Genomic DNA, 17,403 nt, shown 5'->3' on the forward strand with positions numbered 1-17,403 from the left:
GAGATTACAAATCATTAACTTTATCTCCTTTTTCTGTCTTTTTTTTTTCAAACTCCAGATTTATTTATTTATTTATTTATTAAAAAGATGCTGGTTTGCTGGCAGTTTGGGCATCACAGCAGCAGCTCCAGAGCTCTGACTGCAACCATTCTTACTTCCCAGAATGCCTCTGTGAAGGAAGAGCGGCAGCATGCGGCCAGAACTCCATTGTCCCTACCATTCTGCCAAAAAGTGTTTAGAAATGTGTAAGAAATTGTTTGAAGTAAGGCTGGTTTACAAAACAAACAAAACAAACAAACAAACAAAAAACAGGAGGAAACGTAAGAAGTCCTCTTATTCCAGAATTGCAAGCCCTTAAACTGTTTCCCCTTAATGGTTCCCCTTAAACCATTTCTGGTGTCATTTTGGGAGGATCAAAGCTGAGAAGAAAATTTTGGAGAAATTCTCATGGTTGGGTTTGAGTTTCTAGGTTTACTTTAGTTAGGAGGTAACCAAGGAGCATGTGCAAGAGTCCTGCCTTGTACAATCACCTCTCCAATGGCCTGTAGCCTTCTCAGCTTCCCACACTTTAACTAAAGCCCAGGGGAAGGCACCATGAGGTAATTCCTCCCTTAGGGCTTTTTCAGGTCAGAAACTGCAAGCAGGCTTGGAGAATGCAGAGGAATGGAAAGGTGTGTGATAGAAAGACAGACAGACAGACAGACAGACAGAGAGACAGACACAGTACCCTTAGCCACCTTGCAGTGATTAGGTAAGCCCCAAAACATCATAAAAATAAATTATAAAACACTGAGAATGAGGCAGAACAATGAAACCTTTTTCAGGGGGTAAGAAAACTTTTAGAAAACTTGAAGATAGCTGCCAGCTCAGCACTGGCTGCACCTCTTACCTGGAACTGCACGCAACCCTGCCCCCCTCACACCTGCATTGTACAGGATGCACAATGGGGGTCAGCCTACCAACACAGCTGATGTTATTGCCACTTGCAGTGGTGGTACAAAAAACCATTGGGGGTGAGGGAACGGTGCTACAACTCCTGCCAATGGGAAGTTGTAAGAAATTGTTGGAGAATTTCTCCTCCCCCTGAAGAAATTTGATTAAATTGCCCCCTCGATTTCTCTGCCCACAAATAGAGCGGAGAATTTTGAGAGGCACAGCTCTAGTTTTTACCCTTTCTCTTGCACCATTTTCCTAATCTAAACCACCCTCCAAAGTTTGTTTATTGTTGTTGTTGTTGTGGTGGTGGTGGTGGTGGTGGTGGTGGTTCTTACAGTCTCCATCTACATGATCTTGATTATGCATTAAAATCTGTATCTGCTTGCTTGGGCTGCTTACCTGTAACCTATATTGATTTGTTTTAGGTGCCAGGTTAATGCTGTTTTATTTGCCTAGAACTTCTAGTTATTTTAGAGCTGCTGTTCTATTGTGCTTTAGTGTGGCTTTTCAGACTCTGCTTGAATCTGTAATGTTTGATCTGTTCAATTGCAGTTTTTGCCTTGTTTGTAAGCCATTTTGGAAATTGTAATTTTAAAATGTAATAATTTAAATTAATAAATAAATGTCATGGAAATACCATTTCTGTGGAGGGTAAAGGGGGACTGTTAAAAGACCACCAATCCCCAGGTCTGATTTCTTTCTTGCCCCTGCTATGGCTTCTGCTTTGAACAACAATACAAACAAAAGCCATCCAATCACAGATCTCACAGTGTCTTGACTAGTTTTGCTTTGTTAAACTAGTATTAAACTAGTTTTGCTTTGTTACTACACTGAGGCAGCAGTTTATAAGTTCTGCCATAAATATCTCTTTGCCAGCACAACGGAATATCCAAGATACAGACCCAGCTGTGCCACTGAAAGGTAGAGGTGAGGCAGGAGACCATCCTGCTTTGATATTCTGTTCTATGTCTAAACCATGACCTGGGCTGATGGATGAAGTTTAGACATCCTTATCTCTTCTCATAGGATCACACCTGTACTGTCATGATGCATTTACCAACCAAGCCACTGAAACTTACGCTGATCCATAGGATAAGGCAGAAACTTATCTTTCACCCAGTTGGGGTCTCTTATACATGGCAAAATGTCCTTCAAGAATGATCATTACTTTTCTCCTCTTGCGTGTATGTTTCTCATGTATAATAGCTTCTTCCTAGTTATGTATGATGGGTGTCATGATCAAGCTTGTTGCCCTTGGTGTGGGGGAACATGTTTCAGGCTATCAGTCAGAATTGGATTCTGAAGCTGAAGAAACAGGACTAGAAATGTTCCAGCTTACACAGGAAATGGGGGAGGTGACTCTCCCCAGCTCTTCTCCTTCCAGGGATGGATTTTTACCAGAAAATGTTAACAACTCAGAGGCTGTGGGAATTAAGGAATCCTCAGAGGGGAAAGGAACTTCAGAGTTGGCCGATCCCAGGGTCCGCCACAGGTTCAAAAGAGCGGAGTTAAAAGTAGGCGAGAGGCGATCAGCTCTGCTAGCTTCTCGCCAAAGGCTTCTTCAAAGGAATTCTCCTTGAAGTAAAAGGGACTGAAGGAAAAGACCTTCCCTTTTGTTGAAAAGACAATTGTCTCTCTTAGGGCCTTGCTAGACCTGCCGGGATAAGCCGGCAGGGAGGCGGGGCGACGGCGTGCAAACTTTAACGCGCGCCGCCCAGCCTCCTAGACGCACAACGCGCAGGGACGACGGAAGCCCTGCAGCGCCGGCCATTTTTTAAAAAGTTTAAAGGGGCCACGTGCGCCCGAAGACTGCGGAGAAGGTAAGGGTTTTTTATTAGTTAACCCCCCCCCATCCGCTCCTGATCCCTTCCTGATCTTTCTCTCCCTCCATGTCCCGTGTGTCGTCTCCCCTCCTTTTCCCTCCGTGCGTGTGTGTGTGTGTCCTGTGTCATCTCCCCTCCTTTTCCCTCCGTGCGTGTGTCCTGTGTCATCTCCCCTCCTTTTCCCTCCGTGCGTGTGTCCTGTGTCATCTCCCCTCCTTTTCCCTCCGTGCGTGTGTCCTGTGTCATCTCCCCTCCTTTTCCCTCCGTGCGTGTGTCCTGTGTCATCTCCCCTCCTTTTCCCTCCGTGCGTGTGTGTGTGTGTCCTGTGTCATCTCCCCTCCTTTTCCCTCCGTGCGTGTGTCCTGTGTCATCTCCCCTCCTTTTCCCTCCGTGCGTGTGTCCTGTGTCATCTCCCCTCCTTTTCCCTCCGTGCGTGTGTGTGTGTGTGTGTGTGTCCTGTGTCGTCTCCCCTCCTTTTCCCTCCCGGGATCTCCCCGGCCGATGGGCACAGCGCTCAGCGCTGTGGCCAGTCCGCGGCTTTTTGTGGCTACTCGTGAGTAAGCGATTAGCCGCAAAAAGCCACGGAAGTCCCTAGACCTTCCCCAGCTCCGGCCTCAGGCCGGAGCTGGGGAAAAGGCGCGCCATAAGCGAATTCGCTTATGGCGCGTTGGAGAAGGCCTCAGCGCGGCCTGTCTCCGGATTCCCCTGTGCGTCATCTGGACGCACAGCAGGGAAGCCGGGACAGAAGGCGCGCTAAGGCCTCGTCTAGGAAGGCCCCCAGTTAACCGAGTTTAGCCTAGAGGAAGGTTCCTAGTGTCTAACCTTTCTTCAGGTGTGAAGAGATGTTTATTGGCTGAATAAAGCTTTGTGCATTACTTGGCAGACCTCTTTATTGTCGCTCACAGCTGTGGGAGGGCTTAGGGTTAGGACAATGGGTTGGATCCAGTTTTAGATGCATGAAATGGGGCTGGTGGAACTTGAATTCACTGCCCCCTCCTCCCCAGGGCAGCCCCTCTAGCCCACTGAAAGTGCCACACAGAGGGGTCAGAGGACCTTGCTAAATGGTGTTATGGGGCTCCCTGAAAATTGAGTGGAAGCACCTTCTGCAAGTAGGAGCTTCACTCATGGAAGATATACACATATGGGCATTACAATCATAATGGGAATCACCTAATTTAGATTTTTAGCAGCATCCCTCCTTAAAATCAATTGGTTGTATTTCTTTTGTTCAATAAACTTCTGGGCAAGTCTTTGAATTTTCTTTCTGTGTTCTTTTATTAAGTGATCTTTGGTTGAACTCTGGATAATTTCACTCAAAACTAGTAGCAACCCTTTTTTTTTTTTGTATGAGCACTCTGAGTAGAACAGGCTTGCACCTTGTGGAAAGTCCCTTCTTCTCATGGAAGGCAAATCCTGGATTCAAAACTATCACACAAAGCCATTGTAAAATTCCTTCAAAAAATGTAGTTCAGGGAATTTATATGAACCTGTGTTTAGATTAAACCCAGTAACTCCATCTTATCACAGTGTGCAGCCAAATAGTCACAATAAGCTTTCATTTTTAAAATTTATTTATTTTTGGCCTGGCCCTGAGGGCATGCACAAATATGGAAATCCTATTCTCATCTTTTCTAGTCTGTCCATTAACGATTCAGTAAGAGGCACTTTGCAACTCTACAAGGTTTTGGGAAGGGGCAGTTTTTCGGATTATAAATGCAGAATACAATAGCGTGTAGTACATCTTTATTGTGAAGTTGACATAGCATTGCTTCTGCCTGAAACTCCTTTCTCTAGAACTGTGTTCTTTCCACTTTAAATCACGTCTCATTACAAATGTGAAATTCCACCCTGTATTAAAAGTAGGTTCCATTTATATCTTCTTTTTTATCTCTAAAGCAGAAAATACAACAGAGGCACCAGCAATATCAACAACCACAATGGTTGAAGTTCAGAAGAGCAGCATCACGACCACTGAAATCACCTCTAAAGTGGAAAAACTTCCCACCCCCACCACTAGCAGCAACGCATGCTCCTTAGGAGAGACAGAGGAAGAGAAGGCCAAACGGCTGCTTTACTGTTCACTATGCAAGGTGGCTGTCAACTCCGCCTCACAGTTGGAGGCGCACAACAGTGGTGAGATATGGCAATTTCTTTCCTGACTAAAGAGCCCTGCAATTATCTTCCCTTGAATAGATTAGATTGCTTGCAGCGGGAGGGGGGGAAAGGTGGCACAAAACCAGCAATTACATGGAATTCATTAGCTATGAAAGCATGCCGATGACAAGGGGAAAAGTCCTTCATAAAAGAGGGAAGGAGGAATTCTCTTTCATGTAAGCAATCAGATTCCTCAAATTTCAATTGTTGGGGTTCCAAATATTGCACTTTGGAGGAATGTGAGTGCTTAGGCTCTCTCACCCTGATTTGCATACTTCCATTTATTCCCAATAGCAAACTGAATTGCTAATTGGCATTCTTGTATATATAAGGGAAAGAACCAGCTAGTATGGGAGGTCTCTAATAATAATAATAATAATAATAATAATAATAATAATAATAATAATAATAATAAATATTTCTTACCCGCCTCTCCATTTGGATCGAGGCGAGAACAACAATAAATATGAAATACATAAAACTGAATTAAAAACATAGTATACATTATAAAAAACATCCTAAAATTCCAATGGATAGGCCTGCTGGAATAGATCAGTCTTTATAGCTTTCTTAAATGCTAAAAGACTGTTAAGTTGATGAGTCCTGCAGGCCATTCCACAGTCTGGGAGCAGCAGAAGAGAAGGTCCTTTGGGTAACAGTTGTTAATCTAGTTTTTGCTAGCTGAAGTAGATTTTTCCCAGAGGACCTGAGTGTGCGGGGCGGATTGTATGGAGGAAGGTGATCCCGCAGGTAGCCTGGACCCAAACCATGTAGGGCTTTAAAGATAATAACCAACACTTTATACTTCGTTCAAAGAGTTAGGCAGTTTTCATAAGTGACAGTTAAATTGCTTTTTGCGTTTTGAATTTCCCACGTCAGAAAAGCAAATGAAAACGTTAATTGGTTTATATATATGATTTAAAATGGCTCTTTTCCGTTTATTATTCAACATTACCAGCATTCACCAAGTGACATATCCCAGACTAATTGTCTTCAGTGTCACTTTTAAAAACACGTTTTGAAGAGATTGCACAAGCCATTTAACTGTACATGTTCTATAAGGAAAGGTAAGATACCCTATGTCTTCAACTGAATTGGCAAATGCTCTCCAATTTTTCCTTTAACAACTCTCAGAAAGGAAGTGCCACGGTATTCCAAACCAAGGTTTCCCATTCTATTGCTCAACCTGCCTTACACTTGAGGGGTTCTTCCCTCTACTTATTTGAGTGTTATTGGGTTATAAACTAACCCAGATGTCTCGATACAACCAATACACAGTGTGTAAAATATTGTCCACTGTTGTTGTTGGTTTTTTTGAGGTTTTAGCAGTTGGTATTAGCAGGTATTATTCAGTTTCATTAACAAAAAATAAATAGCCCTAATCCAATTTAGCATAGAACTCCCTGAATTTACATATATTTTTATTCCATAACATTTCTTTGCTTAAATCTAGATATTTAAGCCAGTAATAAAGTGTAACTAGTAAATCTTGGTATTTCTCTATATACTTGAATCTACTGTGTTTGTTCAATCATTCCCTAAATATGTAATCCAAAACCACAATTTCATTGAAAAATTACTCTGTTTTCTAAATTTAGAATGAACATTAAAACATCTCATAATATATGCATCAAATCCACCTTTCTCAATCATCATGTTGACTTGCATTGTTACACTATAAGCTTTCATGAAGCAAACAGCATGTAGTGAATCAGTATTTTTATAAGAAAAAGTATGCTCATATCAATATACTTGAGCAACATGGTTATTGGTTCTAATTCCAACAGAAATCCTTTGATTTCCATAGTTTTGTTGATGCATACAGGTTCAACATTATTCAATAATAAGAATTTTTTTATATATGTATATGTATAATCATCATCAATAGCATTATATCCTTTCCAATATTTGCTGTATGCATATGTTTGGTTGTGCTGAGCATGAATGTGTATTCAGTTATCAAATATCAACAAGTCATATTTTTAAAATAATGTTCCATATATCCTATGGTGGTAGGATGGGGAGTGTCCATGGCAGAAGAACTACAACATCCAATTCCTGTTGGGCTCAGGGTGGAAGGTGTGGAGATTGGCATTTTCCCTTTTCACTATACCAACTCCAGGGCTGGCATAGTTTCTTTCCTATTTTGGTGGTACGCTGAGAGAATGAAAGAGCTTTGGATCCTGTGGATCCAAAGTTTTCCCCAATGTGCTCCAACATGCCTTTTTCCCTTCTAGATCACATTTGGACCTCTGAAGGTGGAGGGGCAATGGTGACAGGGGTTTCCAACAAACAACAGGGAGACCTTTAGAAGTTGACCTCCTCTCCACCCACAGAAAAGGAGGTCTGCAAGAAGCTATGGGCCCTGGGATACCCTCAATGCAACAAGAGGGATATCATAAATTACATTGCTATAGCAATGTAAAAGGATCTTTCATGCAATGCCAGTAGCATTAACTGGTAGAACAGCTTTTCAGGGGAATCTTATCATGCCAGCTAACACTATTGTTATTGTGCTAGAGGTTCCTTGCGCTAGTGCAATGTAAGTTATGTTAGTGGTCATGTCACATTGGATTCTGCCCAATAGAACTGCACCATTAAAGACAATAAAAATAAGTACAGCAGTTTTATACCACCTATTACGATAAGTTCACTGTATACAGAAAAAAGTTAACATACAAGATAAATCAAGTGGGCCTGTCCATATCATAACTCATATTTTATGTGAAATATCTTGTTCTAAAAGTAGATTTCATTTTTTCGAACATTTCGTTACAGTTCCTTGACCAAGTTCAATAAGATGTCATGAGGAATTATGATGCTTACCTTCATAGCACCATGCCCCATTTAGCTGGATATTTTCTAATACTAGTATTAAAGTCGTTATTTTGGCAACTATGGGAATACCAATGTTGCTGTCATTTTTTTGAGTTGAGTTTCATGGAATTACATTTTTAAAATTGTCTGGAATCTGATGTGTTTTGCTTTTATGGTTTTAAGTGCTTTTAGAATCTGTTTTAGGGCATAATCCTATGCATGTTTAAACAGAAAAAAAAGTCCTACAACTCCCATCATTCCCTAGCCAGCATTAACTTTTTAATGCTCTTAATTTTTTAAAATATGTTCTGTGTATCCCTTTAAGTTTCACAATGGCTTATTAAATGCTAACTAAGGAGCAAGCAATGTATGCCTAGATTACACTTACTTACAGGATAGATGGGGGCTTCAAAACCGGCCTTCTCAATCTGATTGTTAGCTGCAGATGAAGAGACTTGAAAAAGAAACAGTTTGAGATTTGGAGCTGACTGAAAAGTTTTCAACAAGTTTCCAGCTGATGGATGAGTCTTTGTGGATTTCAGAAGGCTGATGTTGCTTTAGATTCATACTGATTCTGTTCGCTTACTTCTTAACCCCAATAATACCTTTTCAATAATACATTTGTATATAAAAGGTGTTGTATACAAACACCGCCTGTCTTTCCTCTTCAAAAAGGAAACTGACAGTGTGAAGGTACCCTGGATTTCCAGGAACTTCCCACCTTTGAAGGAACAGTGACTTGAAACAATGCCAGCTGAGCTGATCCCCTTGTTGAAGTCTTTGAACGCTATCCACCAGGATTCCCCCCCCCCCATGAAAGCGACATAGAAACAAAAGGATCTTAGAAAAGGACAACTGTGCTGGTGTGTAGTTTCATTTCCGTGGTCCTGCACAGCCAAAGTTTCCTCTGAAAGGACCCTTTGAGAGAGTGCCCATTATTTTCTGCAGCACCAGCAAGATTTCAACTCTCTGTTAATAAGCCAATCTGAAAAGTGTGGCAATCACTCATACCAACACTTAAAAAGGCTATCATGGTTTTATCTTGCAGTGGCAGTGCATGTTTCATTAGCAGCAGGTGGCCATAAAAATAAGACACCCACTTAACTTCACCTCAGGCCTCCCTTACCATGTCACTACATATTGATGGCAGCCTGTGTCAGTACATCGTTTAATAATCAGGCATGAGGTAATGAAATATTACGGATTACTTTGTTATTATCACAGTAACATGGAGAATACAGACTAATGTTTATGACACCACATGGGACAAAACCTGAGACGTGTTTAGCAAGATGAAGGATTAATACGCACAACTTGCTAAAATGTTTGTTTGTTTTTCCTTTCCCATGTCTAACCTCTCCAGGCACAAAGCACAAAACTATGCTAGAAGCTCGAAACGGGAGTGGAACCATCAAAGCCTTTCCCAGGGCAGGCGTCAAAGGGAAAGGACCTGTTAATAAAGGAAACACGGGACTTCAGAACAAAACATTTCACTGTGAAATTTGCGATGTGCATGTAAACTCTGAGACACAACTTAAACAGGTACTTTGCTCTGGAAGAACATGTCTTACATTGCTCTTAATTTCCAGAAACTCGAGGCTTGGTTCACACACTATGCCAGTCCCTAAACCTGAGGAGGATTTGTGCTATGTGTCTAAGAACCATTTGTAGAAACTGGTAACATTAAAGAGCTCTGTAATTTCTGAGACACTGCTGCAACTCCAGAAAGTTGTTTCACTATCACAGAAGTCACAGTATTTGCATATTTAGAGTCACATGTGGTTAAGGTGACCATATGAAAAGGAGGATAGGGCTCCTGTATCTTTAACAGTTGCATAGAAAAAGGAATTTCAGCAGGTGTCATTTGTATGCTTGCAGCACCTGGTGAAATCCGCTCTTCATCACAACAGTTAAAGGTGCAGGAGCTATACTAGAGTGACCAGATTTAAAAGAGGGCAGGGCACCTGCAGCTTTAACTGTTGTGACGAAGAGGAAATTTCACCAGGTGCTGCATTCATACAAGTGACACCTGCTGAAATTCCCTTTTCTATGCAACTGTTAAAGATACAGGAGCCCTGTCCTCCTTTTCATATGGTCACCCTAATATCTGGTCACTCTAAGAGGGCATCCACACCCTTCATGTTACTATTGGTTTGGTTTGGTTTTGGTACATGTCTCCATCCTGCTGAAGTATGTTTTCTCAAAACCACTGTACATAGGAAATTGCTCAAAGTTACATGCTTTGAGAACACCATAATGCACCTTGTCACTTGCATTCTGTCATTTTATTTCATCTGCTGTACTGTGTACTCAACTGTGTGGGGGACATAAAGAGGTGTGTACTTTCTGAATAATTTTGTCTGAGGAATGTGTGTTGTTTTCTTAAATTAATTCATCTCACAGAAGAATTGCCTCCAAATTGGTCTCAGCAGTTCAAACTATTCCCCTCAAAGACTGTAAATTTCCTGATGACATTCCCAGGAGTTTCGGAATGTCCTTGGAAGCTCCTGCACTGCTCCACAGCTCACTTCACCTTCATTTATTTAGGCAGTGGCAATTACAGTGATGGCAGCAGAGCTGGAGATGTGGAAGTCTGAAACACCTTCCTCCTTTCTGGTACTGAAGCATTAGGTGGCAGAACCTTAGGAAATGTAATTTTGTATGGATTAAACCCAACAATACGCTAGCAAAAGTCTACCAGCATGACAGAACTTCCTCCTTGCTGTGTCTTGTGCCACCTGAACATCTGCTTGGGAAGGTTTCCCAGCCCTCTGAAACAGATTTGGGGGGAGGGGGAATCACCCCATCCTGGTTCTACTGCCAGAAGCAGTGCCATGAGCAGAATGACGCCATTGGATCCAACCCAATAGCTCCAGCTTCTTTGGCGCAGGAGATCTCAACGTTCCAAGTGGCAGAGAAGTATGAGGAGGGAGGGATGGGAAATTCAGCTATACCTCCTCTCCCAGGTCCTATTGCTGCAGCCAATGCCACCAGGCCAAATCAACAGGAATGGGGCAGTACGGCAGGGCTGAAGATTTTTTCTCCGGCTCATCTTATCCTCTGAACCAGAAAAGAATTCAAGCAATGGAGATGGCTCTCGGTTCAGAATATAGCTGAGCATTATGAGCTAGGCAGATTAGTACTCAGAACTGCTCTATCTAGAACTTTGTTCACTAAAAAGAAAACAAAAAGTGTTCCTGCTGCAACCTACTGTGTGGCGAAACGGCCTGTACCTGTGTATGTTTGCCCAGTTGCCCATGTGGCAGGTCATGGCAGACAAATGGCTCAGTCCATAGAGGCAGCTGCCAAGTGGAGCAATAGAAAGAAGCGTCCACATGGCGCCTGGTCAAAAGGCGCCAGCTTTCTAAGCATGAAATGCCTTTGACAAAGCTTCCAAATGGTGGGTTTGTGTGATTGTGAACCCACAGGATGCTCCTCCTCAGGAGGAGATGCTGCAGACAAATTGTTGGCCATATGGAGGCCGCTGCCAGAGGGAGCAATTTAAGGCAGCTGCCAGACAGCCACTTATTCACATGGATGGGCTCTGACAAAACCGACAGATAAAGCCCAAGAGATGAAACCAAGGCAGCTCGCAACCCAGTCCTGGACAGTACATAAGTGCTTGTGGTGGGAAGAACGAATTGCCTCACCTTGGGTGATCAGATGCAAAGGGGCACAGCGCCCTGGTGGCTAAAGTTTAACAGCCGGGTAAAAGAGGGAATGGAAGCTGGGGGAATGGGAAGAGAATGTTCACACCTGCTGAAACATCCTCTTTTACACCACTGTTAAAGATCTCCGCCTGTCACTGCATATAGTCACACTAGAAATATTAGCACAGCATAGGAGCTATAGCTTTATTTCCTCATTTATTACACTTCTACCCCCTCTTAGGGTGGTGTTATTTTTGCCCTCGGGAAAAGGCTGACAAGCGACAAATTATGGGAGGGATTGCCTCTCTTGTATGCATACCATCCACCAAGGGGCTTTCCTCTGCATCCCACTTTTGGGAGCAGAAGGTCTCCTTGGCTATGCCACTCCAGTTATGGATGCTTCTCTCCAGAAACCTGGCTGGCTCCAATGTAGGCATCATTTTGGTGCCATATTAAAGCCTGGCTATTTACCCAAGTTTTGAGGTCTCAGCAACCATAGCTTGGTTCTGTTTCACTGCTTATTATACATAGTGGATTGTGGATTACTGTTTTATATGTTGTTGTTGTTTGATTGGTTTTACCATGTTTATTGAAATGGGATGGTTTATGAATATTGTAATAAATTAAATAAACAAGTCAATTAGGATTAAATCATTATAGTACAATAAGGATGCCATCCTATGCATGTTTAGATAGAAAAAAGTGGGTCAATTCCCAGTATGCCCCAGCCACCATGGTTGGCATGAAGGATGCATAGGATGGAGCATGCATAGGATGGCACCCTAACATTCAAAGTGATCCACAGAAGTGCATCATAGTCAAAGCAGGTGAGCTCTTCCCCCAAAGAGTTCTGTGTGGTTTACATGCAGTTCCCCAGATGGTCTCTTATTCAGGCAGTTTACAAAGGTAGACCTCGCTAACTGAAGTAGAATGCATCATATGATTTCCTCTTTGCAGATAAGCCATATATATATATTGTATGTATTAGAAAAAATAAATATCTTCTTTTCATAAATATAAAACTGTGAAAATGAAATAGATTTATTATTGCGAATAATAAGTGTGGTATTGGAACAGGTTAAACAAACCATGTTAGTTAGGGTGGCCACAAATGTTCAGTGCTGAAGACAACTGAAGGCATGTTATTTATATCTTCAGAATCATAATTTTAAAAACTTGCTTTCAAACAGCACATAAGCAGTAGAAGGCACAAAGACAGAGCTGCTGGGAAGCCCCCCAAACCCAAATACAGTCCCTACAACAAACTCCAGAAGGGAACACACCCACTTGGGGTAAGGAATTGACTATTCTGAGAAGCATGTTTTTGATTATATTGTTGGAAATATAACAGAAGAATGGTTCAGTTGTGTCCTGCCAAGCACAGTATTTCCTATGGCTGGGTGTGAGAACAATTCTGGTTATGTTGCTTGGCAGAGTTGTCATGGCACCCACCTCCACTGTCCTTCCCTTATTCTTCCCCAGGTTAAAAAGAAGACATCCTTACCTTGAAGAGGGGGGCTTTCCTGGGTGGGAAAGAGAGAGAGAGAGAGAGAGAGAGAGAGAGAGCTTCCCTGCAGACGGGAGAGGCCCAGGGTGGTTCTCCTTAATTGCAAATGTTGCATGCAGCAGCATCTGCAGCTAGGGATCATGGGTCTTTGACTCCATGCTCTATGATGTCCATGACCCTAGGCTGTGAATTCTAATCACAGGCCAAGAGGAACCCTGGGACATCTCATGCCTGAAAAGAAGCCATCTGCCACCTGTTTCGCCATTCCCCCAAGTTAAGGGTTCTTTGCTTGTGGAAGGGGGAGATGTGAAAGAGGAGCAGCAGCATAACTGTGCTGTTCAAGTGTCCAACCAAATGCACATCCCTTCTATCGAGGTTTGTCAAATTGTTTGATTAGAACACTAAAAAAGCCCAGTTGATTATCAGGATAAGCTGCAGGAAGCTCGTCCATCGCTCGTGTGGCCAGTACGAGAGAAAAGAGAGAGAGAGAGGGTGGTTCAGCACACAAGAATGTGGAGTTTGGATGTGAGAAACCCAGGCCATAGCTAGACCTAAGGTTTATCCCTGGATCGTCCAGGGGTCAAACCTGTTCATCTAGGTGACACACAGGGGATCCAGTGCTCAGGGGCAAACCCTGGATAATCCCAGGATAAACCTTAGGTCTAGCTTTGGCCTTAGTCTCTGCTCAGTTACGAGGCTAACCGTGAAATCCTGTACATGTCTACACAGAAGCAAGACCACTGAAATCAATGGGGCCTACTCCCAGGAAAGTGGGCATAGAATTGCAGCCTAAGTGAATCTGCCATTGACTCTCAGCCTTATATATCTTGGTATAAGGTTAAAACTCATAAGCTGCTTGGAAGAAGGGTGAAATCAAAATCTAATAAATAAGGAGACAATGGGTTTAGGTGCATAAAACTGGGCTAGCACAAACAGGCTTCTCTGCCCGCCTCTTCCTCATAGGAAACCCCGCCCCCCATCTCCCTGAAAAGAGAGTCATGAGACACTGATGAACTGGGTGAGCTGAGGTGATCAGAGGTACCTTTCGTGAATGGGGCCCTTCTGTCAATGGAAGGGAGATCCTGGATCTAACCCAATGTAAATAATGATAACCAACTCAATTGCTCTAGTAGACAACAGAACAAATAACAGGAATAGAGCACATGGTGTGTGTGTTTTATTATTGACTATGGAAATTTTGTAGCCTCTAAAAATGTTCCAGTGTAAAAAAGCAAAGAAGCAGACCTTTCTCAACAAAGAGTCATACACCATTTTGCCTAGCGCAAAACAATTTCGTAGCTAGCACTTTTTATTATCTATTATTGCATCCACCCTACATATATAACCTTTAAAACCTTTTACCCGTTTTTCTGCCTGGAACATCGCTGGTGTATTTTATGCAGTAAATGCTCTCTGGAGTGTGGGTGGTTAGAACAAATCACACCTTTTGTTGCTTTTTTCTCCTTCTCCCACAGGTAAAACTAGTATTTTCAAAGGAACCTTCCAAGCCAATGGCTCCACGGATCCTCCCAAACCCGCTTGCAGCAGCTGCAGCAGCTGCTGCTGTGGCTGTAAATGCCCCTTTCAGTCTTCGAACAGCCCCACCAGCCACCCTCTTTCAGACTTCTGCACTTCCTCCGGCACTTCTGCGACCGGCCCCGGGGCCTATACGGACCACCCACACACCTGTCCTGTTTGCTCCATACTGAACTTCATCGAGGAAACGACTTGTACTGCAATAATTTTTCAGAGCAAAAGCAAAACCAGAACAATGAACTATGCAGTGTTAATTTATAGTTTAAAGTAAAAAGAAATTATAAATATATAAATATATATATAAATATATATATAAATGAAGAGCTAGGACTTTTGATAGAAACCTGAACAAATTCTAAAGAGGGGAAAGAGGCAGTATTTCCTCCAAATGGGTATTCTTCTTGAATACTGACCATTTTAGAAGTGATCCTGCAATATTGATTCAGAGTGTGTGTATGATATATATACACACACAAAATCTATGAAGTCAGCTTTTTGGCACATATCTCCCCTGCAATGTTTTTCCTGCTTATGAAACAACTGAACAGAATTGTCTAAAGGGCATTAACTGGTTCCAATGTACATAAAATACTTAATTCTGTAGAATAAAAGGAAAAGAAAAAAACAGAAACACTGTGAATAGTAGTACTCTTACCAATGCTCCTGCCAAGTCAGCACTTCCTGGGTATTTATCCGAGTAAAAGTAGATACAATAGATGTCTTGTTAAATCTAGTATTGTGTCTCTATGTATGCCACCAGGTTCATAAACCGAGAAGACATAAAAGCATCATCTCTCTTTGGTAAGTTGCCACAATGATCATAAGCCTAGCTAGCAATCGTAGACCGCAATCCTATGTACATTTACCCAGGAATAAGGCCCAATGAAGATTGTGGATCCCACTTCAGTTTAAATGTGCGTAGGATTGCCATGTTAGCCTCTCTCCCATATTCATTTTTCCCCAGTCAGTGACATTCAGAACAGAAAGTAAGAGATTATGATTTCAGTGCATGCACTGAAGGGGCTGCACTGGAACCAATATCCAGAATGCACGCAGCAAGTCTTCTTAATTTCTTTCCAAGTGGTAGCCCCTCCACCCTGTGCTGGTTGCCACATAGCAAGCTGCTTTTAAAAATTTCCCTGGACTTTAAATGTATATTGTAGTGTCATTTTTAAAAAGGCTGGGGATTTCTTGTACAAGAAATCAGAAAATGTCCTGATGCACATGTATTTTCTTGCTTGCTTGTCTGGATTTGGGCCAGAATAGGACTATCGCAATGACTACTGAAAATATCCAGGCCGTGTGAATTACAAAGTATTAATTATAAACTTTGGCCCTAGCTGCACTGCTAACTGCCATTGGTCTTATCAATCAGCAGCATCTGGTAAGGTGATGGGCAGAAGCAATCAGCTCTTGCTTTGCAGCTAAGGGGGAAGAGGAATCCTGTGCCCTTAGCAGGAGGTGTTATGTGGCCATGCGGAGGAAGGGGGCAGCTAAGCCATCATTGGGCAAGCAGGCTGACTGGCCCATTATGTTATCTGCCAGTCAACAGTAATGCACCTACACACTGACCTCTGCCTCCATCATGCAATGGTCACCAGTCAAGGCACAGGATCTGCCATTTTCCCCAGGGATTTTCTCAGTAGGGATATACAGATTTTGTAAAATCCGTTCTGTCTGTGTTTCACGGATTGTCAGGTGCCTTTCGTTCCATTGTCCGCTCATTGATGGAATCGGATTTTTTCCAATTTGCCAAATTTGCTCAAATTCACACTTGCAAAAATGTGCAAATCCCCCCTTCTGAAATGTGCATTTTCATGCTTTAGCCTATGGTGGAAATGCCAGTGGTGGTTTTTTAAAAAAACAATTACCTATTTTTCTACAACTGAATTTGCATAAAATTCCAGAAAGTTTTTTTTTAAAAAAAACAGCCTGGAAGTCCGCTGAATCTGTGCAACTCTGGAAAAACATGTCCACTGCGAATTCATAGAATTAATTTGATTCTGTTAAAGATTTTTACGACATCCCTACCTGTCGGTGGTGGTAGCCAATTCCTATTTTGCCAACTTCCACCACTTTTTATGCCACTTGAATCCCATGGATTTCCCCCAAGGTTTCTAGGAATATTGTTTGGGAGGTGCTGAGAATTCTTTGTTAAGGATCCCTAGTTCCTCTCTAACAGAACTCTAGGTTTTGCAGGGAAGAGGAAATTACTTTTAAACTAATTGAAGCCTGTAGAGTGGATAACTTCTACCTGATGTGACATGAAAGATACTATATATTCCAGCAGCTAGTGCTAAGATATATCTCTTAGACACCAAGAAACCCCCGTCTTGGTTATAGATCCAGTCTGGCAAAGGGAGCTCAGAACACATGAAGATTTATGAAGTCCTCTGTTGTATACTGCACAATTGGAAGAAGAAGGAACATTTGTTAAGGGGCTGTGGAAAGAATAATGTACATTGCTACTGATAAGATCTAATTTAAACCATATTGAAGATATGTCTTATGAGAGAGCCACGCCATGTTTGTGTGGAAACCCTTGAACTGTAAACCCTGCATCTGGCCTGTATGTAATAACCTCTTAAAGACTGATGTTCACTGTGAGGCTTCAAAAATGAAGTACTGGAGAACTATAGAATTATATTGTATATACACGAGTTAAAATAACTTATACAGAGAAAAGTATATAAAATAACTATACAGTATATAGCCATTCAGTTTTAGATATGGGTCGTGGCAACAAACAGCAGAGAGGATAGAAGAAACATGTTCTGAATCTCTGCTATTTGCTGCTGACTTTACCCTGAGAGAGCTGAAAAGGATATTATCCTAAAATGAGGGTGGTCTGCTCAGCCAGATTCAGCCATACTGATATGCAGCTGCGATGCCTGCAAATAGATTTTAGCTACAAAAACTAAACTATATTTTAAGTCAAGTGAGGAGCAGTAGTTTAAAAGATATTCATAAAATGCTAGTG

At 42.1% G+C, this 17,403-nt stretch overlaps 1 protein-coding gene across 5 annotated transcripts in view; it reads left to right on the forward strand.

The window, feature by feature from the left end:
- Positions 1 to 14,866, forward strand: part of ZNF385D (zinc finger protein 385D) — a 379,934-nt gene extending 365,068 nt beyond the window's left edge. For all 5 annotated transcript variants that reach the window (XM_063128331.1, XM_063128341.1, XM_063128350.1 and 2 more), the window contains 4 exons: positions 4,659 to 4,892; positions 9,094 to 9,272; positions 12,571 to 12,672; positions 14,363 to 14,866. In XM_063128331.1, coding sequence (XP_062984401.1) covers positions 4,659 to 4,892; positions 9,094 to 9,272; positions 12,571 to 12,672; positions 14,363 to 14,596 — 749 coding nt within the window. In that variant the 3' untranslated portion in view covers positions 14,597 to 14,866. The remainder of the gene's footprint in view (positions 1 to 4,658; positions 4,893 to 9,093; positions 9,273 to 12,570; positions 12,673 to 14,362) is intronic.
- Positions 14,867 to 17,403: the final 2,537 nt, after the last annotated feature.

The sequence above is a fragment of the Elgaria multicarinata genome, chromosome 1 (genome assembly GCF_023053635.1).
Source record: "Elgaria multicarinata webbii isolate HBS135686 ecotype San Diego chromosome 1, rElgMul1.1.pri, whole genome shotgun sequence".
Lineage (NCBI taxonomy): Eukaryota > Metazoa > Chordata > Lepidosauria > Squamata > Anguidae > Elgaria > Elgaria multicarinata.